This window comes from Oryzias latipes, chromosome 9, assembly GCF_053564925.1.
Source record: "Oryzias latipes strain Hd-rR chromosome 9, Olatipes_Hd-rR_3.1".
NCBI lineage: Eukaryota > Metazoa > Chordata > Actinopteri > Beloniformes > Adrianichthyidae > Oryzias > Oryzias latipes.
The window spans coordinates 335,693-361,744 of NC_136245.1; the positions used below are offsets into that span (position 1 = coordinate 335,693).

At 43.7% G+C, this 26,052-nt stretch overlaps 1 protein-coding gene and 1 pseudogene across 5 annotated transcripts in view; one reads left to right on the forward strand and one right to left on the reverse strand.

Moving 5' to 3' along the window:
* LOC101165133 (SH2 domain-containing protein 3C) overlaps positions 1–26,052 on the reverse strand; it is a 47,509-nt gene that overhangs the window by 9,645 nt on the left and 11,812 nt on the right. Inside the window, exons 4-5 of one of the 3 annotated variants that reach the window (XM_023958911.2) lie at positions 24,775–25,362; positions 9,597–9,694 (exon numbers count right to left, since the gene is read on the reverse strand). In XM_023958911.2, the coding sequence (XP_023814679.1) occupies positions 9,597–9,694; positions 24,775–25,223 (547 nt within the window). In that variant the 5' untranslated portion in view covers positions 25,224–25,362. Of the gene's footprint in view, positions 1–9,596; positions 9,735–24,774; positions 25,363–26,052 lie in introns of those variants that run through there. The other 2 variants (XM_023958912.2, XM_023958913.2) reach the window with 2 other exon arrangements.
* Positions 388–9,212, forward strand: LOC101164386 (UDP-glucuronosyltransferase 2B31 pseudogene; annotated as a pseudogene). Of its 2 annotated transcripts, none has more exons than XR_908411.4 (2): positions 388–545; positions 5,379–9,212. The product of XR_908411.4 is annotated as a UDP-glucuronosyltransferase 2B31 pseudogene, transcript variant X1 (transcript). The 2 variants fall into 2 exon arrangements; XR_002289734.3 differs by having other exon boundaries at positions 483–581.

The following is a 26,052-nucleotide window of genomic DNA, read 5'->3' on the forward strand; positions in this document are numbered from 1 at the left end:
ATACACCACAACGCTCGCACGGGACAGAGAATGGCAATAAGGGTGCAAACAGCTCTGCACAATAATGATAACCTAAATGGTTGGTTGAACTCCGATGTCTGACTGTAGTTGAAAGCAGCTCAAACAGAAGCTCTCCTTGACGGTCCCCCACCACTGTCCTCAACTGTTCAGAGAGCTGACCGAGCTGAAATCCTTGTAAAGTTGATACACAAATCTGCAAACCTGATGAGGGAACTTCTGAGGGGCAGAGCCCCTTCCATGTTCTTCAGTTCTAGTACCTTTGCTCCAGACGACCTTCAACCACACAGAAGTACTATCTCAGTTCTGCATCTGCAGTTCAGCTCAGAGTTCAACACGTGAACAAATCCAACCTGAGCCAACTTTTTGTGGGCTGCTGTGGGCCATCCTGCATCTGTGCTTTAGCCCACACCCACCCTCTGTCACTCAAAGCTACACGCCCCTCAGAATTTTTCCAGAGGAAACTGCAGCTCAAGCGGGACTCTCGATCAGAGCCAGAGACGGGTCTGTTTGCTGGGACGTTGTCGGTGAGTGTTCATGGAGCTTTGAAGAAGAGTGCAGATGTGAGTTGTGTGCTGGTGCGGTTGACTGAAGCATAGGAGCCTTTCAAACAGTTTTACTGCTACAGGATGGAATTTGACTCATTTCTCTGTGTAAACATCTCACTTTTCTGCTGAGGAACAAAGATCTGTTTAGCATAGAAGTGGTTTGTTTGCTCAGAGAAGGATTCTTGTGCTCCAACATTTCCTGATCTCATCTATTTGTTCATCATTTTACGTGTTCTAAATGAATCAGTAGTACACTGATCTCTAAAGCTGTTGGTTTTATTTCTCTGAAGTTTAAAACAAATGAAAAATCTTCCTTTTTTGACAAATGATAAAATGTTCTTTTTCTGAAAAACCCCTTTTAGAAGACATAAAAGTGTACACATGTACTTAGACACCACCCACATGCTCAAGTGAAGCTATGGTTCCTGCTTATACAACCTGAAGCAAACCTTTGTGAACTTTGGCTGCACAAACACAAATGGATCAGCTGATCGGGGCTCTAAGCTCACAATCTTTCTTCCTCACCTGTCTGGCAGCCTTTTCCCAGTTGAAGTCTCTTTTAGGGCCATTTGAGCGATCTCAGTCACTTTTTTTAAGCTTCCTACCCATTTCCTTGTCAGATCTCACTGATGTGATGTAATGTTTTCAGCTTTGGTGTTTGAGTATGGTTTTTATGTTTCCATTTAGCGCTGGTTTACTTTGGCTGATCTTTCAATGAGGTTGAATTAGACCTTTTTTATCCTGAAATAATCCGGACTGGGTGGAGCTTGAACACAAAGCAGTGTAACATTAGAGGCGCAGTGAAAGAAAGCACACGGTGTGCAGCTTGTTGAACTGCAGGGTCCTGAGGTTATGTAAGTGGGGGTGAGGGTGGGGGGTTAACTTGCTCTGCGGAAACCATTCCATTCTCATGGGGCTCTAGCGCTATTATTTTTATTTAAAAGATGACTGTACAAAGACAAGGTGGCGTTTTGCTGCTGCCTTAACTTGAATTACTTCATAACTACACCTCCACCTCCTCAGTCTGACTAAACCCGCTACACCATTGGTGGGTAAACTGCGGCCCGCGGGCTGGATCCGGCCCGCCTCCATGTTTGGTCCGGCCCACTGAACAATATCAGAGACCCATGTTATTTATTTTTTTAGTCTGGCCACATGATCAAGACGGGACATTTTCTTCTGCAGTCTGAGCTCCAACCTGAAACCTCCTAACATCTCTGTCAAACAGAACAGAAGACAGTCTTCCTTTCTATGTCACAGTTCATTCGTCCCGGTTTAGATCATTCTTTTAGAGCGATTATGCTGCCTGTTTTAAACAGCACTCTGTTCTGCGTCCTGATTGGCTGGAGACCCTGTCAATCAAGCTCTGTGTCTCCTGTACAGAAACGCGGAGCTCTTCAGATCAGAAATCTGTGATCAGATTTTTGTTTTCATTCTAAAATTCTGGACTTTATTTCTATGAAGGTTTGAGAATTTAAACCAGAGAAAAGGTGAAAATGTTCATGTCTGTGTGAGAAAAGTGTATTTATGCAGTGAGGAGTTTTACTGCCATAAACGTCTGGAATCAGACTCTGTGGATTTCACCGATCACGTTATTTTTAGAACTAAACTCCTGCAATAAACGAGGAACTCTGTTCTGGTGAAAAAGTAACACAGAAATATGATTAGCTGCAGCAGAAGACATAGAAATGAGCTTTTTTCATGATTACTGGATGAGAAACAGACGCGGAGGACACAGCTGCTCCGTTTTAGTGCAAACTGTGAGATGAGAAGTCTTTATTAGGATTATGACGGCAGAGGAGCCACTATTTCTTGTTTTATTGTGGGGGTTTTTAATGTATCAGTATATTTTTCCTAGATTTTTGTCTTTGAAAATCATAGAGAGTGTTATTTGGTCATTGTTTTATTTCATAAATAGTGTTATTTATTTTATTAACCCTTACCATTGGGAGTTGGGTCATCTAGACCCACTAGACAGTGCTCTGAACCTTTTTTCTTCAATGATTTGTGATCTTCACTGGTGTCCATGGATTACATGAAATCTTTCCACCTTTATCCACCTTTGTCATGGTAGGGAGAACACCTCAATGGAAGGGTGGGGGGGGGGGATCATGTAAGATAGCACAAGGGCTAAAAGAATCATAAATGAATGAAACTTTATTCATTTAGCACTTTACAACTCCTTGAAGGTACCAAAGGGCTTCACAATAAAAAATTGATCTGAAATGGGAACAAAAGTTTTAAACTAAAAACTCTAGAATATCATCTTTTAGAATATAATTTTCCATCCAAATGTTTTCATCTACATTCCGTGTTATTTCTTTCTCACTCCACGCATCTGCTCCTGGTCCGGCCCTTATATCCAATTTTAGAACCCAATGTGGCCCGCCAGTTAAAATAATTGCCCCCCCCTGCGCTACAGCGTCACTCTCCTGGTTTTTTGCAGCAAAGTTGTTTACAACATCATCATTTGACAATTGTTTTGAGACCACATGGTTTCCGCTTTTGATGGCAAGTCCACTGAGAAATTCAATGATCGTAGTAAAGATTTCTAGTGTTAATCCATTCTTCCTGTAACATGTGCGCAATGTAGACTATACTGTATAATATTCAATGTACTTTTTCTGATATGCAAATTATATTAGTCATTCATTTATAATTATTATTATTTATTAATTATTTATTGTCATTACAATGAAAGGCTAAGAATGCAAAGACTCAGTAAACAGCAGTAAATATAGCATTGGAGAATGTCATGAATAATAACACAATGACTTTAATACTGATGAAAAGATACAAGATAAATGCACTGCAGACAATCAATCAATTATTACAGCTTTAGGCTTGTATCTGAGGAAAAACTGAACAGCATTTTGATTGACTGCTACAAACTGGAAAAATGAGAGAAAACCTCATCAATGGAATTAAATCCTAACACCTGATCGAATACGTGTACGTTTGTCTGGGGAAGGTAAGGTAGGGGTTGTTATATAAGTAAATATCATCCTGAAAATTATCAACCTATAGTAACCTCAACTGATGTTCAAACCTATAGCGTGTTTGCACTGGCTATTTATTAACGCTACGCTACAAGCTAACGGTGCTGTCAATCTTTCTGCAACAGCAAAATAATATCATTGACTGATTGAAATCCTCTTTACTTTAGGTACCTCTGTTTTTTTGCAGTTTATCTGCCTGTTTTCTTTTTTTTCCTCCTCTGGGCAGCAGAAAGTTTTGGATGTTTTGGAATTTTAACTGAGTAAATCTCAACCAAAAGGCAACAACAACTTAGCAGGCTTTGTTATACGGATGAATTCATGCACGCTTATACGTGTCTTCTTATCAAGACAAAATAACGACCAACTACTTTTATGAACAACGGAGGCATTGATACAGATGGCCCTTTTTTTTCTTCCTCTCTTCGTGGCGCCCCTGGATGCGCAGTGCCCTTAGCGTTTGCCTTTACTGCCTATGCTACGGGGGGCCGCCCCTGAGAGGCAGGTGGTTCCCTAGGTCCGGTTGCATCGCGTCAATGAGTGTGTGGATGGATGGCAATCAGCTGAACCACAGTGGCACAACCACACAACTTTGAGTCTGCAAAAGGCCGGCACCAGAAACCGTGGTGCTACAGAAGAACACAGCTGTGCCGACAACAACAGCACAAAACAGCAACACCTGGGCATGCAGATTAGGAGGATGACCAAAAGGAGTCACTCGAGCCGCATAAACACCACAAGACCTTCGCTGATCAGAGTCTGAAATCAGTGAATTAATCACTGCGCTGAGCAACATTTGAGACTATACTCTGCTACAAAAAAAACAGCCTGAGGTTGCCGGTCCAATCCCAAACAAACAACACACTGGCAGAGGGAAGCCACCCTTATAAACCCTCTGCAGGTTAGCAGTTGGTGCACACAGGTAACCAATCCACTAAGTGGCACTCCACCTGCCACAGTAGCATAACTTACAATGCATAGGCTTGGAGTAGCCATTACCAGATATGAGAAGTGGTTGTGATGTGTATCATCTTCTTTCTCTAAAACATTGTTATGAAACATTATTTAAACCTGAGTGGTAACCGTGGCAAAAGAACATTGTCAGGAGTTATCTTTGATGAGAAAGATCAAACTGGAAAGACTAACTAGGTTTTTGTTCTCAAAGAATTTTAGAAAGAAAAAGTGGGTTGGAGATGGAATGAGGATTATTAAAACCAGTGGAATCTGAACCATCAGCTAAAGAAGATGGCAAGAAGAAAAGTGATAAGTGGGGATAAAAGTCAAAGGGGGGAGGAAGGATTTTATAATCCTTAAAAGGAAAACTCCAACTTTGATGCATGTTGGTGCAGTCATGCTGTCATTAGAGCCTTTTTTCATGGCCAAATGACCATCAATGCACGTCTGAGTTTTTTCCAGCTTCCTCCCATTGTTATAAAAAGCTTCATAGGTTTATTGATTACACAAAATGGTCCCTTAGGTGTGAACGTGAGTGTGTGGTTGAAATCTCTGAGTTTCCCAGCAAGAAACAGGCAATCAGTCCAGGATGTCTCCAACTTTTGTCCTTAGCTGGCTAATCTCCAGCAGTCCTGTTACTCCGTTTAGATGTTGGATGATTGTCCCAGGGCCAATGTGACAGATGAACTTGGCCAAAAGTTTGCCACATCTTGGAAGGAGGCTTTTACTAGCATACAGAAAACATTAACCCGATGGTGCTGCTGCGACAAGATACTGAATAAGTGCATAGTTGTGTTTTTGAACTTTCTTTGTCATGACTGTAATTATCAAACGTTAATTCACCATTTATGTCTCTTGTCAGAATATCTTTCAGAGATGTACCGACAGACTCTGGTGGCACTTGCAGTGTTCTTCTACTCATCCTTTCTGGTGAATGGAGGCAAAGTTTTGGTGTTCCCTGTGGATGGAAGCCACTGGGTCAACATGAAAGTGATCATCGAGGAGCTTCATGCCAGAGGTCATGAAGTCACTGTCCTGCGGCCATCGGACAGCTGGTACATCAAGCCTGACTCTCCTCACTACAAAGCCATCACTCTCAATTCTCCTGCTGGTTTTGACAGTAAAGGCTTTGGCTCATTTGTGACAAGAACCCTAAATATGCAACGCCAAGGCGCTTCCATTTGGACTCGGATATCCCTAGAGTTAGACATGCTGAATAATTTTAATGAGATGAATAAGTTGGTACTCCAAATGGTTGAGGAGATATTTGAGGACCCCAAACTGATGCAGAGCCTCCATGAAGCCAAATACGATTTAGTCCTCACAGACCCTGCAATTGGTGGGGGTGTGCTTCTTGCTCATCGTCTAGGTCTTCCACTTGTGCTTAACGTCAGATGGACAATTCAGGGTGAGGGGCATCAAGCAATTACCCCTTCCCCTCTTTCGTATGTCCCCATACCAGGATCAGAGCTGACTGATAAGATGAGCTTTAAACAGCGCATCAAGAACATCCTCTATTATATCTTTACATGCCTCCAAATATGGTATATTACTGAACCAAACTACAAGCCATTTGTCCATCGCTACTTTGGCAGTGACATCCATTACATGGAGCTGTTTCAGGCAGCAGACATCTGGCTGATGAGAAACGATTTCACCTTAGAATTTCCACGTCCCACAATGCCAAACATTGTTTACATGTCAGGATTTCAGTGCAAACCCTCCAAGCCTTTACCTAAGGAGCTAGAAGATTTCGTTGAGAGTTCTGGTGAGCATGGGGTCATTGTGATGACACTGGGGACCTTGGTGGAGAGGCTTCCTGATGACATCACTGAGGACATTGCTGCTGCTTTTGCTGAACTTTCTCAAAAGGTGATCTGGAAGCACAAGGGCAGGAGGCCAAACAACCTTGGCAACAACACATTAGTTTTGGACTGGTTGCCCCAAAACGATCTATTGGGTCATCCCAAGACTAGGGTGTTTGTAGCCCATGGAGGAACCAACGGAATCCAGGAGGCCATCTACCATGGCGTCCCTCTAGTTGGCCTGCCTCTCATGTTTGATCAGCATGACAACTTCTTCAGGATGCAAGCAAGAGGGGTGGCCAAAGTTTTGGACTTTGGAACACTGAATAAAGACACGTTCCTGGAGGGCTTGAAGGAGGTTCTCTACACACCATCCTACAGGGAGAATATGAAGAAACTGTCTAGCCTGCACAGAGACCAGCCAATGAAACCACTGGACCGGGCTGTGTTCTGGATTGAGTTTGTCATGAGGCACAAAGGAGCGGCACATTTGAAGACAGATTCTTACAAGATGACCATGATCCAGTACTACTCAATGGATGTGGCAGCCTTTCTGTTTGCAACTGTTCTACTGTTTTTGCTTGTTTCCTTCTCTGCTGTAAAGTTTCTCATTAGGCAGATATTTGACAGAAGTAAAGTCAAGAAGGAATGACACATTAGCTCAGCCACAGATGCCCAATCACATCGGGGCGAATGATCAGTTTAGTGCAGGGTTGGGCAAATATTTTGACTCGTGGCCACATAGGGCTCTAAAATTGGATACAAGGGCCGGATCAGGAGAAGATGCGTGGAGTGAGAAAGAAATAAGATATAATCTGGATGAAAATATTCGGATTTAAAATTATATTTTAAAACAGAACATTTGAGATTTTTTAGGTTAAACTTTTGTTCTCATTTTAGAGCCGATTGCACCAACGGCTTGATGTACCTCGTTTAAAACTTGGAGAAATGCTTCATTCATGTCTGTTTGAATGATGGAAGAATGAAAAACAACACATCTTCCAACACCACTTGGATGCTAGAGCAGGTCCCCAAACATTTTCTTATGAGGGCCACAATAACTCTGTTTCTTTAAACTTCTTTTATCTTTCTTATATCGTAAAGCAGTGTGACATAGAAAGGAAAGACTGTCTTCTGTTCTGTTTGACAGAGATTTTAGAGGCTTTCAGGTTGGAGCACAGACTGCAGAATAATGGAAGAAAATGTCACATCTTGATCGTGATAAAAATAAAAAACATGGGTCTCTGATATTGTTCAGTGGGCCGGACCAAACATGGAGGCGGGCCGGATCCAGCCCGCGGGCCGTATTTTGCCCACCCCTGGTTTAGTCTGTAATATTTTCTTATCAATGTTCTTTCCTGTTGTTAAGTTTTTGTTGAGAAAAAAACAGCTGAACGCATCGCAAGAATCAACAAATATGTATATATTTACAATGATCACATCAGTTTTGCAAAATCAAAACTTTAAAGTGTTTGAGCAAAACCACTGCAATGTACATGCATTCTTCTTTAAAATGCTTCCATGTATACAATCTGCACTATTTAAACATTGATGGTCTTTGAAGTCATTAGACCTAACAGCAGCTTTAAGACTGCAGTGGATACATCCAAGGAATCAAACATCCAACCACAGTTTAAATACTTCTCATCATTTTGTGACTTCAACTTCTCTGCTATATTGTACATAGCATTGGAGGACATGGGTCCTGTAAAGATGACGTACATCATCTTTACACTTAAAATTCTAAAACTCTGAAGTTTCAAAGGTCAAAGAATATTAAAAGGTTTTAAAATGTCTTTAAACATCCAAAGGAACTCCAGTTGTTCACTGAAGAGCTTTACAGTTTACATACATTTAGCTGCTTTTGGAATCAAACTGCCGTCATACCATCGCTACTTTAACCATATTTAAAACAGACCTCCTCAAACTAATTAGAATAAAAGTTCTGTGTGTAAAACTTTGAATATTCCTAATATTTAGAAGACAGTTTCCATCAAGGCAAACACGGAGCTGAAGGAGGAGAAAAATGGATGTGGAGGTGTTTGGCTTTCTGATATCTTCTAGCAGAAATATTTGATCAAAAGTCCCTCAGAAATCCGACAACAAGTCGTTAAACCAACAACTGTTTGACAGAACTGGTGATGGTCCCTGTCTGACAGTAAAAGGAGGTACTGAACATCATTACAGTCTCTAATCATCTCTGACATTCTACTCTAAACTTTGAGCAACATTTTATATTATATTTCTATAAATCAGTGAGGTGTTGAAATATGAAGTCAAGCTTCCAAATAAAGTCTACCCATGCATAAGTGTCTTCTAGTAGTAAAAAGTGAGCCACTGCTATGTTTAACTGGATGAAAAAAATACCTAAACTTTTGCTTTTTTGGGACTTTTTCCAGAAAGTGTCATAAGAAAACGTGAATCTTTGTTGTTGTTTATGTTTCCATGGGGGCCGTACACACTGCCAGGGTACAACCACTGCCTTATGGGGGAGTTTGACCAGTGAAGAATCAAATCATCTGAACACAGACTCTCCCTAATTCACACTCCCACACACATGCACCCCCCCCCCCCCCCCATTCACCTTCTGAAAAGTGAAAGAATAAACTGTTCACAGAAATATTCCTGATTCTTGACGTTTTTCCCTGCGAGTATAAATACGTCAGGAGTATTACTTCTGACTACTATTACTTCTGAATTATACTACCTTGATGTTTGATGTTTTCTTTGTTCTTGTTTTTTTATATCATTCTAATCTTTTTTTCCCCCTCTGCTGTCAGTTGCTATGGTGACAAACAAATTTTCCACGTGTGGGATCAATAAAGTATTTCTGATTCTGATTCTGACATAAAATAAAAGTAATAATAAACTTTTACTGTGGAAAAATAAAACCGTCTTGTCTAAAAACATAACAATGTTCACTTTTAATGTTTATCTTAATATGCAACAAAAACATGATCAAAAATGATTTAAACTGAGTTCATAGGTAAGGTAGATTTTAAATTTAAAGTTCAATGAAGCTAAGGCTTTGGTGGTGGGGGGGTAATTATTGAACCATTGGGGGGGTAAAATTCTTGCTTTTACATCAGATTACTATGGTAACTATGGTAACAGCTGGACGGTACGGCTCTGCCTGAGACTGAGCATTGCTGTTTGTAGCCAGCAGTGCAGTGGGGGGAGCAGGAGCAGATCAGGTTTTACGGCCTCAGCCTGTTCTTCATCCTGACGAAGCAGACGTTTTTCACCAAAACTGAAAGAAAAAGGTGGACACTCACCGGGGCTGCAGGCAGCAGGGAGTGGGGGGGCCATCTGAGAGCGGCTGTCCGGTTCTTCTGACCCGTCTTCCCCCTCGTGGCGGACAGAGAGAGGTCTGCTTAGAGTGAGAGAGGGGGGGGGGTCACCATCTTCATGCGCTGCACAGAAGTGAAGCATGTTTCAGAAAAACGGTGTTTTTTATTGCTTCTTGAGGGTTTTTGACCACATTTCAGTCAGACAACTCTTGCAGTAAGAAATATTTATTTGACATACATAATTTCCACATTCTTTAAGTTGGCATTCACATCTTTTTCGTTTGGCATAAGGCTCCGTTCAATTCCATGAGAAATTTCCATAAAACTTTCGGGTAACAAAACCCCCAACACCAAAGTCATCCAGAAGAAGAAAAATGTGAATGTATAATCAGTGTGTAATAAGATGAGGTGTGTTTTCGGCAGCATTCCATTTCAATTTCATTTCATTTCCCAGTATGACTGTTATGTGTGACCCGGCACCATTGACCGTTGGGCCGCTCCCGTTCGAGTACAGCGCCACGAAGGGAACATGCTATCTAGTGGATCTGCTATGTGTGACCCGGCACCATTGACCGTTGGGCCGCCCCCGTTCGAGTACAGCGCCACGAAGGGAACATGCTATCTAGTGGATCTGCTATGTGTGACCCGGCACCATTGACCGTTGGGCCGCCCCCGTTCGAGTACAGCGCCACGAAGGGAACATGCTATCTAGTGGATCTGCTATGTGTGACCCGGCACCATTGACTGTAGGGTTGCTCCCGTTCGTGGAAACCACTAGAGGAACATACTATCTGAAAGAGAGAGGGAAATAAATAAAAGGGGAGCCAACATAAGAATTACTCATACCTGATCTTAGAACGTAAAGCTCACGTCCGCAAAACGCTGTGCGGAACTATAATTTAAACCGCCAAGAACAACCCGAATGAGACACTAACTTAACATTCAATCCAATGCTTCCAATGGCGTATTATGACATGCTTAAGTAACATCCATTATTCAAACTTCCATTAAACTAAGAACAAGCTTGATGGCCATAAACTTCTTCCATTTTGGCAACTATATTTACGCGAGCTTAAGTAACATCCATTATTTCGAAGCTCCCAACGACAGTACAACGAACAAGCTTAACGGCCATTATTTTCTCCATTTGGCATACCAGTTATACGCACTCAAAGAACATCCATTTAATTGAGGTTTCATCCAAATATTAAGAACGAGTTCAACGCCCATAATTACTATGCTTCATTGGCATACTGCAAACAAATGAGCCTAAGAACCAAATTCGAGCTCCAGCGCATACTATGATACAACTTAGAACATCCTAAATTTTGACGCTTCCACCTGGCAATAATTTTCCTTTAAACTTTATAATCGAAGAATTTACATTCATTCTGCTGTTGACATTGATTGATTAACTCAGTCAGAAGTGTCATTGGAATGCAGAGGAGGTCCACCGCCCCTTCACTTTCAGTGCAGAAATAGGTACGTCGAGCATACATCGTTGCAGCACCAGATCAAGGAATGCAGGGGTGACATCATTTTCTGGAAATGGAGAAGCTGATCGGGGCGTAGGGGTTCGCAGGCTCAGGATGCGATGCATAGATAAAGACAAAGCAGTATTAGTCTTGACAAGAATATATAAATAACCCAGAAATTGATCAGTTTCAAAATGCTTGAGATAAATTAAATAACAGTGCTTTTAAAGAACAAATCTGAGAAAGTGAAATTTAGTAGATAGTTAAGGTAAAGACCCATTGTGGATTTATCGCACCATAGAAACCACCATAATCACAAATTCCAACAGTGAAATGATAGTGAAATATATAACCTGCACGAAATCTTAATACCAATTTTTATATACTCCAATGATAAGAAAAATAACCTTTGACAGTTTCAGAGGGACGCACATTCAGGAGGTCATCGAGGAGCAGGCGATGGGAAGAGTAGCCAAGGAGATTTGTAGATGAGGAAGGTCAACATCCCACGTAGCAAAGGATTACAGCTCGGCTGGATTTGATATTACTGGTCCTCAAATTGGTGGACAACAAAGTACAGACTACTGAAATTTTAATTAGCCAAGGGCGTCTGGATACTGCAAAAGAGAACTTGAGAGCCATGAGGGATCATAGGTTTTGATAGTATTTTTGCTAGACTGAACCTTAAGCATTTAGAGGCGGAGTATAACCATCCTCTAAATGGGGAAGCATCTAGCAGAGTGTCATCTGCTTAAGCAAGGCAGACAGAAGACTGACTTGTGGACACAAGATTTAACTCTTGAACTAAACTTGAGAGCGCAAGGGATATATTTCCTACGGTCAGGGTAGAAATTGCTCAAGGTGTTATTTAAACATCAACCAAGTCAACCGATGACACAATACTATCATTCGCTATTGAAACAGCCTTAACATAATCTCCACGGCTGAAATCTCTCATAATAATAATAATAATAATGGATTGGATTTATCTGCGCTTTTTCAAGACACTCAAAGCGCTTACAGTGTGTCCATTATTCATTCACTCCTCATTCATACTTGGTGACGGTAAGCTACGGTTGTAGCCACAGCTGCCCTGGGGCAGACTGACAGAGGCGTGGCTGCCATTTCGTGCCTACGGCCCCTCTGACCATCACCGGGACAATTCATGCACATTCACACACCAGTGGAGCCACACTGGAGGCAAGGAGGGTGAAGTGTCTTACCCAAGGACACAATGACATTTTTGGCTGGTGGGAGCGGGGATCGAACCGCCAACCCTTCGGTCATTGGACGACCGGCTCAACCACCTGAGCCACTGTCGCCCCATATAACATAACCGGACGACCCCTTAAAAACCATCAGAGCTGTGGATTCTGGCGGCCGGACAAAAACACAAACCACTCTTCTTAGATCCTTTTCCCCAAAACCAGAAAGCGCAGCCTCAGAAGAACAAGTGGAGGGAGCCTGAAGACACGACAGTCATCATAACAAAACCACTCCAAGCATAGAGAGGTAAAGATCAAAAGCAAAACACGAAAATCCAGAACAGGAACACGGGGCCCAGGATTGAACTACCCAGAACAAGAACACAAGATGAACGGATGACCATAGGACCAAAGCCACAGCAAATGTCAGGTGGCCAAATCTTTGACAAATCATATTCGAACAAAAATTGAATAAACGACACGCTGCACAAAAGCTAAAGATGACATAATGGGGAGAGACAAGCATCAATGATCCATCCAGATCCATAGAAGAAAAATAAATCCAGACGGGTGGAGGACCATACAGTATAGACAACGTGGAAACCCAGATTTGAAAATAAAGTTTTTTCTCCACAGAGATTCAAAAGACCAGGGATACAGAGGAAATTTGGCCACCGAGAAATCATCAATAACTCGCAAAATGAAGGGGACCCATCGCCCACAAATATCCAGTACAGAGCTTCTGATAATAAAGTCGATATGAGGACTGCCACGACAGCTGAAAGGTAAACCGACAAACACTTCGAGCGCCAACTGAATGCCAAGAGACGCCACTGAGGCCGCATTTACACTGCAGGTCTTGATACTCATATCCGATTTTCTGACTATATCCGATTTTTTTGACGACCCGCTTACATCATCTTTTAAAAGTGACCCGTATCTGATTTTTGCATTTACACTATACAATGCTGAAACCATCAAACGTAGACGTTCTGAGGACTACGTAGCAGCATTTCCGCATTCCGCGGACCTCTTTCGGACTTTTGTGACTGCGGTTGTCATGGAGGCAAGGCGGCGAGGGAAGGAGGCGTTGCCTTGGGCGCTCCAGAGGGGATGCATGGGGGAGAAAAGGGAGGGCTGCTCGGCTCTCTCTGAGTTTTGAATGAGGACGTGTTTGCAGACGTGCTGTACTAACAGTTTGATCCAAGTGTTGAACCTTTCCTGCGCGATGACTTCTCTTTTCCGACCGTGGTCAGAAACACACGGGAGATTTCCTCAGGGTTCTCTTTTCCGTTCTGAACCCTCAGCCTCCAGAGTGGGTTCAGAAAGACTCCAAAACTTTTGGGCGAGATGCCTTGTTTTTAATTTACGGTTCTCCGACACTCCCCGCTCCGCGCTCACACCCCACCTCTCTTCTTACACACACGCGCGCAAGCATGCGCGCGCACGCTCACACACACACACGGTCCCCATCATACACGCCCCCCAAAGAAATAAACGGCTTCTAGCCTGTTCCATAGCAACGGTGTCCCGCTTCATTAATTACCGTTTGCGTCCGGACCAGACATAACAGCGGTTTCCGACTGCGGTCTGAAGCCTGAGGCTGAAAGGTAACACGCTGACAGCAACATCAGCGCACAAAAAGCATCTTAATAAGTCATGTGATCTCAGTTGGTGGTGTCCTGAGTTGATGTCACTGATGTACGACTCGCATTTACTGGGGAATATCCGATTTGTCTGCTTACATGGCACACGCAGATGCACATATCTAATTCGTTTCCGATTTATTTCCACATATGAATGAGGCCTGTATCCGATCTGAGAAAAACGGAATCCATGTGCCTTTGTCCTGCTTACACGTTCACCGATCATATCCGATCTGTGCCAAATGAGAGGAAAAAATCGGAATTGGGTCACTTGAACCATGCAGTGTAAAGGCGGCCTGAGAGGCATAGAGGCAGAACAGTGAGAACATCAGCGATAACAGTCATCCTCAGCCTTATATCGCGTTCAGAGGAAAATCGTGGAGACAGCATGGGCAGCTGAAGAAAATACATACTAATCCTGAAGGCGAATGAGGAACTAGGCCACTGATGCCCAGAAAGATGAACTGCGAGGCGCTAACAGGTCCAGATCAAGTCACGTCAACCTGAACTCTTCCTAGGGGCCACTCTCAGTGGCGGCTTTGAAAACGATGCCCCGGAAGAATCCATCACATAGCCCCCACAAACCTCCAAACCAAACCAGAGAGAGAATAACAAATATACTGTCCAGCCGAGAAAACGAGGCCGCGACGAGACTGACACACTCACTAATGCGGCCGACGCAAGTCCAGCCAGGACTGAAGCCAGGGCAGGACCCACTGGGGTACAAAGAGCAGGGAAAAACAGGCGGAGCAGAACCAGATGCAGAACGTGCGGGTCAACGAACCGATGACACAATGGTCAACCAGGTCTGGAGCGCCGACATCCAGCTGGATTTTTCAGAAATCCTGTGTCATCTGTTGGAGATCACCTGATCAGGTGTGTTCAGCCAGTAGGGAGCTTCAATGGCAGGTTGGTTAGAGACCATGCAGGACACCGGCCCCCCAGGGCTGGAGTTTGACACCTGTGCTTTAGATGGTCTACTTATGATTTTAAAATCCCCTCTGTTTAATTTAGCTGTCCTTGTTCCTGTTGGGGAGTGCATAGTGGTGTAGTGGTTAGCACTCTCGCCTACATGTGTGGGTTTTTTCTGAGCGCTCCGCCTTCCTCCCACAGTCAAAAACATGTCACAAGTTAACTGATGACTGAATCAATCCTGGGTGTGACTGTGATGGGGCTTCCGGTCCAGGATTGAACCCTGCCTTTGCCCAGCAGTAGCTGGGATAGGCTCCAGCAACCATGTGACTCCTGAAAGGAAGCAGTGAGTTTGAGAATTTGATGGATTTTCCTGCTGCAGCTTTCTTTCCTCATTTATTTGAGTTCACATCCCCAGAACGTTTCTGTTTGCTGGTGTCTGTTTTCACCCAAAACTGGTTTCTAAATTAGTTCTGTTTGCTTTCTGCAAATCACTGAGAACCAACATTTTGCTCGGAAAGTTTGATTATGACACATAACGTGTTCTGCAGTGGAGAAGCTGAGCCTGTTTTTTAGCAAATACACATGAGAAACTGGATTTATGTGCAAATATCTATTGTGGCTTTTTTATTATAGAATCATCGATCCTGGGAGTATTTCAGGCAGGCAACACGAGCAGTGTGTTTACCTGGTTACTCCTCCCTGCAGGTGGTTCAGTCTAATCAACTCAACTGTTCAGCGTCCTACTTGGAAGAACTGGGTCAATTTTAATAGAAAAAGGCAAAAGTACAGTCCTCTTTAACACGAAAAAATAATAAAACACAATTATGAATGTAGACATTGACCCAGATGCCAATTTCTTTGACTTTGTGGATAACCACAGCAGTTATTACATAGAATAAGAATACAATAGAAACACAAATCCTAATCACGAACTCATAATCACACATTTGAACAGCAGAAGTCTCTACGCGAATCACCAAACCATTGAAGAATACTTGCAACAATTTAACAAACCTTTCAAAATAATTGCAATTTCAGAAACGTGACTAAAGGCAGAAAAGGGCTTCCAGCTTAAGAGCTATGACTTTCACTACGTGAACAGGAAAAATAAGCAAGGTGGGGGGGTGGCTCTTTATATACACAACAGTCTCAAACACAAAGTTGTGGAGACAATGTCAGGCTGTATTGATGATGTCATGGAATATATATCTGTAGAGATTAGTATGGAGAAACAGTGTAACATCATAATCAGCTGCGTATATCGAGCCCCTGCATCTGACATGGAAACCTTCACCAGCGCTATTGAAAACATGTTTGTCAATATTTCCAAGAAGGTCATATTTCTTTGTGGCGATTTTAACATAGATTTGTTGAACCCAAACAATCACACCAAGATTTCACGCATATGTAGCAGGACGAGTTAATTGGGCTCCCAGGTGTAGGCACTCCAGTCCTGGTGCTGCTAATTAGCACCAGGCCACCTACATAGCGGGACTGAGCTGGCTTCTGCTCATTCCTGCCTGAGACTGCCTCCCTGGGTTCCTGCACCTGGAAGTGCAGTGCTGTGGATGTCACCACTTCAGGTCATACAGCCGGTGGGCGTGTGACTGGGGTGGAGGCGAAATGGGAATGGAGCGCATCGCTCCGGTTCCTTGTGATATCCCCCACTGACTGGGTGTTTGGTGGAACCCGCTGCTGCTGTACAGAGTTTTGGTCCTTTTTGTGGAAGTGTCCGTAGGTGTTCTCTACACGGCCTCCCTTCCCCCCCCCCCATCCGCTTTGGTGGTCCAACGAGGGAGTTGCTGACGGCGGCGTCTGCTCCCCCCTCCCACTTCGTCTACGGCTAACCACGTGACTGTGCAGCTGCTCCCGGGAGTTGGAGGCTGGTAGTGACGTGTGTGTGTGTGTGTGGGTGCGCGCGTGTGTGTGTGTGTGTGTGTGTGTGTGTGCCGCTTCCTGACCACCTGTAACAAAAGGACTTGGGTACACAAACTCTGGGACTTCACTGGTTTGCTGTGTTTTGCTTGTTTGCACCTATACCCCTGCATGTTACGGGGTATTGTTTGTTCTGTTCCAGTGTTGTTGGTGTACCCGTGCTGTCAACAGGTGGGCTTGAGGCCCTTAATGTTATTTGGTTTGCTCTGTTTTAATTATTTATATGAGGCTCTTACTCTTTTTATCTGGTTTTACCCTGTTTTTTTTAATTATTGATATTAAAACTATTTTTTAAGCCAGAACCACGTCTCCACCTCAGTTTTGTTTGGTGTGCCTAACCGCTCGTGTTGCCACACATACAATGTACAGTCTAAGCTTTTATCCATAAATTAATTATCCAACAAACCCAGCAGAATAACCACAAACAGAGCAACCTTGATAGATAATATTTTCACAAACTGCCTAGAAAACAGAATAAAATGCGGACTCCTAATGACAGACATCAGCGACCACCTCCCAGTATTTGCGAATGCGTGTGTAGAGAAATAAAAGAGAAAAAGCAAGAGCATCTCCATTTAGAGACTTGTTGTCATCCGCCTCTAAATGCATGAGGTTCAGCCCAGCTAAAATACTATCAGAACCTATGACCCCTCATCAATCTCAAATTGTTCTTCCTTCGCAGTATCCAGCCTCCCCTTTGCCAATTAATATTTAAGTTATCTGTACTTTTGTACTTCTGATATCAAGTACAAAGCATCAAATCCAGCCGAGCTGCCGTCCATTGCTACGTGAGATGTTGACCTTCCTCATCTATGAATCTCCTTGGTCCTTGGATACCCTTCCATTCGCCTGCTCCTCGATGGCCTTCTAAAGGTGCGTCCCTCTGGAAATGACAAAAGGTTACTGTTGTGCATCTAAAAATTTGGTGTTAATATTACAGCAGGTTCCATCTCTCACTATGTTGATTCTTGTTGGAATCTGTGCTCTGATGGTTTTCTATGGTGTGGTGAACACACAAATAGAACCTTCTCTTTAAACTCACTACTTGATTTTACTTCCTCAGATTTGCTCTTTAAAAGCACTTTTATTCCCATTATCTTAAGCATTCTAAAACTGATCAGTTTCTAAGTTATTTATATATTCTTTGCCAAGACTAATACTGCTTTGTCTTTATCTATGCATCACTTCCTGAGCCTGCGACCCCCTACTCCCCGGTCAGCACTCCGTTTCTGGCAGATGATGTAAAACCCTCAACAAAGTCGGATGGCTTCAAAGTTCCACAGTCTCTGCTCGTCCTGCAGCTTCCCTGCAGATCGTTGCCCCTGCACTCCTTGATCTGGAGCTGCAACAACGACTGCACTCCACGTACTTATTTCTGCACTGAAAGTGATGGGGAGGTGGACCTCCTCAGCGTTCCAAAGAGACTTCAGACTTAAATCGACCAATGTGTTAGCAGCAGAAAGGAAAGAATTTCTTGGATTATGGATGTTTGAATACTATATTTTGCCAGGTGGAAGCCTCGAAATTAGGATTTCTTAAACTTGTACCATAGTATGCCAATGGAGCTCGAATTTGGATGTTACTTAAGCTCGTATCATATTATGCCAGTGGAAGCGTCGGATTTTGGATGTTAATCTTCATGTCGTCTTACAGGTTTGGTTCATGGCGGATCAGTTTGTAGTCCCCTACAGCGATCTTGCGGACATGGCTCCACGTTCAATTTGCCTGGCTCTTTTTCTCTTCTATCTAGATAGTGTGTTCCCTTCGTGGCGCTGTACTCGAACGGGAGCGGCCCAATGGTCAATGGTGCCTGGGGGGTATTCCAGGAAGCATGTTTAAACTAGCCTGACTTTAACCCTGAACTCTGGCTGAAATCCACCTGAACTTGTTTACTCTGGGTATGTCGGTTCCCAAAGACCGGATATGAGTTAGTGTAATTACGCTCCACTTGGTAACCCTGGGTTAATGCACGTGCACAGCAGGTACATAAAGACATTCTCAATGGATCCCTGATTTAAGGAGTCACCATGGAAATGCGTGATAAAAAAAAAGGGAGAGCTATACTTCAGTGAGACGGAGTCTGAGATTTTAATGACGGCGTATGAAGATCATACGTCCATCAAAAAAGTAATACGGCTGCATCATCAGCAAAAGAAAGAGTTTCTGCTTGGAGAAAAAGAATGGACAAAGTAAACGCACGAGTTTTTGATCTTATTTCCATTTTCCCTGTGACTCATATATATATAACTTATCCAATTTTGCCAACTTAAATGAATTACTTCTATTGGTAACAAGTAATTGAGTTAAATTTATTCAAACTAATTTCTTACGTCTAGAAAAATTAATTAGTGTTTATACAACTCAAATTTACATATTTATTTAACTAAATGTCATATTAATCCAATTCAATTGATATTTTTTCCATCTTAATTAATGATGATTCTTGAACTCTCATATGTCTAAGTTTGAGCTGGCAGATATGCTCATTTTTATAACAATAAAAAGAACAAATCACTGTGTGATTGGTGCGTTCGTTCATTGAGGAATTTTCCGATATTGTCAACATAATTGGACTGAAGGGGTGCTATATAAACTCATCATCCTCTCCCTCCCTCTCCCTCATGGTGCAGTGACTTGAGCAAAGTAGGACAAAATAACTCGTCAAAACACGGTAAAACAGCTAAACAACTAAACACATTTGGTCAAAAACCCACACTTAAACCCAAATCCGTCCAGACAGGCAAAGGGAATGGCATCCCACAATCCCTTGCGGTGCCGATCTAACAGCAGCACCACAGTTACACCTACTTAAATGAATTAATTTGAATGAAAGCAAAATAACTACCTAACTAACAAACTAACCTTCAACTAAACCTGCTCCAGACCAGGTTATGTTCAGAGCATGAGTTGCTATGGCAACTTGACATACCCTGAAACATACCTCCATTTCTGGAACCGAAAGCTGAGGTTATCAACTTCCTTAGCCTCAAACTTACCGTGGGAGCTAGCATAACCTGCTTTCTGGAATAACCCCCTGGTCTCACATAGCAGTCATACTTGTAAATCTGAATATGGAATGCCTCTGAAACACATTCATCTGACTTAAACACACATAATACTGATCTTAACATTCACTTTCTCTCCAAACTCTTGCTGATCTCCTTTTTGGTGTTGGGGTAGTTTAATACCCAAAGTTTTCAATGGAGATCTTTGTTTTATGTATCTGAACGGAGCCTTATGCCAAACTAGAAGAAACATAGAATAAATCTTCTTTACTAAAATTAATTTACTGAATCAGAGAGCCATAAATGTCTTTGCAAGGAGATAACAACAACAATAATAATAATAATAATAATAATAATAATAATAATATTAATAATAATAATCTATCTATCTATATACCCAGGCTGTGTCCCACCAAAGTGGGGTAGCCTAGACAGGGCACACATTCTTAACTCCCTCCTTATCTTCCCCAAACCCTCCTCCTTCTTCAAGGACCCAATCTTAAGGGTTCCCAACTCTGCCCTGTCCGTATTTAGGAATATAGCTACAGGGGAGAAGATTCCCAGTCATCTCACTCCGTCCCTTTTAGTCGCCTTTTATGACACGCAGGGAATACGTTGGTAGTATTCAATGTATATTTCTATTGTATATTTTAAATACATTTTAGAGTCACTGTCTTATGAAAGGCTCAGATCTGGGTTTGAAGGTTCATCATCTCTTGTTGTGGAGGGAAAATCCACCCAATCTTTTTCTTTCTCTCTTTTTCAAATGTCAAAATAGTTTCTGTTCTGCAAACTGTTTCCATATTTAGTTTCTAATCTGAAGTTTGAACCAGTCCGACATAGCCCTGGGTATAAAAAATGTTTAACAACACTGATCAACATCAAGAGAAAATCTATTCAGAACCCTTCTCACACGGAGTCTTTCAGTTGAGTTTTGCTTTCATCTGTTTTTATTTTTGGGTTCATTCTGTTCAGTGTGTCACTTTTTACCACGGTCACTTATGTTCACAGTTCTGAACACATTTCAACCACGTGACTCAGAATAAACACACAGGTCTGGCATCAACCATCATTCCAGCAAAGGTCATCTGTCAGCATCGACCCGGAAAGACGGCAGTCTTGGGTCCACCTGTGCCCTTTTTGTCCTTTTTCTGCTGCCTAGGTGGTCAGAGCAAGTCACTGAACATCCATTGACCATCAATGACACATGCGGAGCTAAAAAAGACCCGATAAAAACCAATGAAGGAGATCCTGTGCTGCCTTTGTGGAAATGAGTTGTGTTTCGGCTACACACAGTGTGACAAACAAGTGACAGAGTCGTACTTCTGTGCGTCTTCAGACAAGATGTTGTTGTATTTTTCTCCTGATTTATGAGAATGTTTCTTTTTTGACCGCTTTGAGCGGCTGGTCATGCATCACATCAAGTCTACCCTCCCCCCCACTCTGGACCCCTTCCAGTTTGCATATCGGTCTAACCGTTCGACCGATGATGCCATCTCAACAGACCTCCACTCAGCCCTCACTCACCTGGAAACAAAAGACTCTCATGTCAGAATGCTGTTCATTGACTTCAGCTCCGCCTTCAATACAGTCACCCCCCCCAGCAGCTCATGCACAAGCTGGACCAACTTGGACTCAACACCTCCCTGTGTAACTGGCTGCTGGACTTTCTGACAGGGAGACCACAGGCAGTCCGTGTCGGCAACAACACCTCCATCACCATCACAATGAACACAGTGGTCCGCCAAGGATGTCTGCTGAGCCCCCTTCTCTTCACTCTGCTGACTCACGACTGCACCCCAACATCAAGCTCCAACCTCTTCATCAAGTTTGCGGATGACACAACAGTGGTGGGTCTCATCAACAACAACGATGAGACCCCCTACAGGAGGGACGTGAGCAGGCTGGCTCTGTGGTGCAAAGACACAACACTGCATCACTCGCCAAGAAAGCCCAACAATGCCTGTACCTCCTCCGCAAACTGAAGAGGGCCAGAGCTCCTCCCCCCATCATGCAGATCTTCTACAGGGGGGCCATCGAGAGCATCCTGACCATCTGCATCACCGTGTGGTACGGAGCCTGGACCGCATCCTGCCGGAAGACTCTGCAGCACACTGTGAAAACGGCTGAGAAGATCGTTGGTGTCCCTCTCACTAGCCTCTCGGACATTTACCACTCCCCCCTCATCCGCAAAGCCATCAGGATTGCAGGGGACCCCTCCCACCCATCCCAGAGACACTTCCTCCTGCTGCCATCAGGGAGGAGGCTGCAATGTCTGCAGGCCAGAACCAGCAGACTAAAGGACAGTTCCCTCCACCAGGCAATAAGGACACTCAACTCCCTCCCTGCCCTCCCCCCTCTGGCCCCTCCACTCCATCCTACAATCTCACATTGAAAACTTTCACACCAGTTCAGAACACCATCTTCAACAAAGACTGCCATCACTGACTCATCCACTTACTGTTCTCAGCACTGTTGTCACTTTAAACTGCAACTTTAATCATGTCATTGCTCTTTTGCTCTGTTTAGATTACTGTTATTCTTCTCATTATTACTGTCATTTTATCTATTTTGTTTATGTTGTTTATTTATTATTTAAATGCTGCTTGCACTGTGGGGTGAGAGAAAAGTAATTTCATCTGTGCTGTATGTCTTGTATATGCAGTATACTTGACAATAAAGCTGACTTTGACTGACTTGACTTTTGACTTTGGATTGACACCTTAAGTTAGGTTAGGTTAAGTTAGGTTGGGTTAGGTTAGGTTAAGTTAGGTTGGGTTAGGTTAGACTCGGTTAGGCTAGGTTAAGTTAGGTTGGGTTAGGTTAGACTCGGTTAGGCTAGGTTAGGTTGGGTTAGGTTAGGTTAGGTTAAGTTAGGTTGGCTTAGGTTAGACTCGGTTAGGCTAGGTTAGGTTCGGTTAGGTTAGGTTGGGTTAGGTTAGACTCGGTTAGGCTAGGTTAGGTTGGGTTAGGTTAGGTTGGGTTAGGTTGGGTTAGGTTAGGTTAAGTTAGGTTGGGTTAGGTTAAGTTAGGTTGGGTTAGGTTAGACTCGGTTAGGCTAGGTTAGGTTGGGTTAGGTTAGACTCGGTTAGGCTACGTTAGGTTGGGTTTGGTTGGGTTAGGTTAGACTCGGTTAGGCTAGGTTAGGTTGGGTTAGGTTAGGTTGGGTTAGGTTAGACTCTGTTAGGTTAGGTTGGGTTAGGTTAGGTTAGGCTAGGTTAGGTTGGGTAAGTTTAGACTCGGTTAGGCTAGGTTAGGTTGGGTTAGGTTAGGTTGGGTTAGGTTGGGTTAGGTTAGGTTGGGTTAGGTTAGGTTAGGTTAAGTTAGGTTGGCTTAGGTTAGACTCGGTTAGGCTAGGTTAGGTTCGGTTAGGTTGGGTTAGGTTAGACTCGGTTAGGCTAGGTTAGGTTGGGTTAGGTTAGGTTGGGTTAGGTTAGGTTAAGTTAGGTTGGGTTAGGTTAGACTCGGTTAGGCTAGGTTAGGTTGGGTTAGGTTAGACTCGGTTAGGCTACGTTAGGTTGGGTTAGGTTAGACTCGGTTAGGCTAGGTTAGGTTGGGTTAGGTTAGGTTGGGTTAGGTTAGACTCGGTTAGACTCGGTTAGGCTAGGTTAGGTTGGGTTAGGTTAGGTTAGGCTAGGTTAAGTTAGGTTAGACTCGGTTAGGCTAGGTTAGGTTGGGCTAGGTTAGGTTGGGTTAGGTTAGACTCGGTTAGACTCGGTTAGGCTAGGTTAGGTTGGGTTAGGTTAGGCTAGGTTAAGTTAGGTTGGGTTAGGTTAGACTCGGTTAGGCTAGGTTAGGTTGGGTTAGGTTAGGTTGGGTTAGGTTGGGTTAGGTTAGACTCGGTTAGACTCGGTTAGGCTAGGTTAGGTTGGGTTAGGTTAGGTTAGGCTAGGTTAAGTTAGGTTAGACTCGGTTAGGCTAGGTTAGGTTGGGCTAGGTTAGGTTGGGTTAGGTTAGACTCGGTTAGACTCGGTTAGGCTAGGTTAGGTTGGGTTAGGTTAGGCTAGGTTAAGTTAGGTTGGGTTAGGTTAGACTCGGTTAGGCTAGGTTAGGTTGGGTTAGGTTAGGTTGGGTTAGGTTGGGTTAGGTTAGACTCGGTTAGACTCGGTTAGGCTAGGTTAGGTTGGGTTAGGTTAGGTTAGGCTAGGTTAAGTTAGGTTAGACTCGGTTAGGCTAGGTTAGGTTGGGCTAGGTTAGGTTGGGTTAGGTTAGACTCGGTTAGACTCGGTTAAGCTAGGTTAGGTTGGGTTAGGTTAGGTTAGGCTAGGTTAAGTTAGGTTGGGTTAGGTTAGACTTGGTTAGGCTACGTTAGGTTGGGTTAGGTTGGGTTAGGTTAGACTCGGTTAGGCTAGGTTAGGTTGGGTTAGGTTAGGTTGGGTTAGGTTAGACTCGGTTAGGCTAGGTTAGGTTGGGTTAGGTTAGGCTAGGTTAAGTTAGGTTGGGTTAGGTTAGACTCGGTTAGGCTAGGTTAGGTTGGGTTAGGTTAGGTTGGGTTAGGTTGGGTTAGGTTAGGTTGGGTTAGGTTAGGTTGGGTTAGGTTGGGTTAGGTTAGGTTAAGTTAGGTTGGGTTAGGTTAGACTCGGTTAGGCTAGGTTAGGTTGGGTTAGGTTAGACTCGGTTAGGCTACGTTAGGTTGGGTTAGGTTAGACTCGGTTAGGCTAGGTTAGGTTGGGTTAGGTTAGGTTGGGTTAGGTTAGACTCGGTTAGACTCGGTTAGGCTAGGTTAGGTTGGGTTAGGTTAGGTTAGGCTAGGTTAAGTTAGGTTGGGTTAGGTTAGACTCGGTTAGGCTAGGTTAGGTTGGGTTAGGTTAGGTTGGGTTAGGTTGGGTTAGGTTAGGTTGGGTTAGGTTGGGTTAGGTTAGGTTGGGTTAGGTTAGGTTGGGTTAGGTTATCATTATTTATTGTCATTTGGGCCAACTCCCTTACGATCAACAGGTTTTACCTTTATCTCATCTACACAAGTCTTTAATAACCGTACCCACCTGTCAGTGGTCAACGATTCTTGTGTCGTCTTGATGGCGTCCTGCTGCCCCTCGGTCTGCGGGGGCTTGTGGCTGGGGGCTGTAGCAGATATTGGGTCCATTGGAATGTAAACATCCTGCTTGTCAAAAGCTGTGCCGCTCTCCTCCGGACCTCTGCCAGTGTTTGAGGCCCGCTCTGTCCTGAATTTGGTCGCCGTAGTCTTGGGTTTGTCAGACAGAAGTCTGGCAGGTGAAGTGACACCTGGGGTGGGAACACCAGAAAGCGGTTCAGGCGGCTTCATGCTGGAGGGGCTGCAGCCAGATAAAGCAGAGAATAGGGGAGGATGTAGTAGCTCTCCCTGCTCCCTCCGCTCCACATTCACCGCCTCTCGCTCCTCTGGCTTCACCCTCCTCCTTCTCTCTGTCAGTCGAGGGCAGCTCAGCTTCAGCCTCTCTTTGTGTGGCACCATGGGCCGGTGTGCTGGGGGCTGTGAGGACGACCCCCCCACCCCCCCCCACCCCCCGGAGAGGAGGGCAGGAGGAGGACGGTCAGGGTCTACAATGTGCAGCAGCGGACTCCCTCCTCAGAAAAGAAGGTCTGAGGTCAAACTGAAGACAGAAGCAAAGGCTAATGTTTAGGAATCAAACTACAGCACAAAACAAAGTCGTCTGGCCCTTCAGCTTCCACAGCGGGGCTTTACTTTATTTATTCTTTGCACATTTTCCTAAAGGTCAAGTCCTTCTCAGATGAATGAGAACATCTTTGCTCTATGAGGTTTTGGTGACTTAGACTTTTTCTAAAATGGAAAAGGAATTTTCCCAGAATTCTGTTGTTTCCAAAAGTGATTTTTGATAGAATCTAGGTCATTTCATCATTTTAAAAGACTTGTGGGTTTTTTATGTTTGTTCTTCTTTTATTTAGATTTTAGTCTGGAATTAAAAACCCAAACTTTGGTCCGTTCCTGATCACATCTTTAATTTGGCCCCATCTGATCCGAGGTTCCAATTCTTTCTTTCTTTGAAATTGTGAGCCACTCGGTTCTGCAGGAGGAGCGGAGGCCTGCAGAACACAGGTACGTGTACAGAGACTGTGTACAGGTGTGCAGAATCATGTGGGCCACAGGTGTCCAAGGAGCTGATGTCCATTTGAGACATGAGGACAGCTGTTGGGGGTTCAGTCAGTGGTTCAGCGGTCTGATGCTCTGCAGACTGAAACGCCTCCATGTTCTGACCTTCTCTTTCCCACAGCGGCTGCTGGATGCTTCACAGCTCCTCTGATCTGAGGGGTCCAATCAGGGG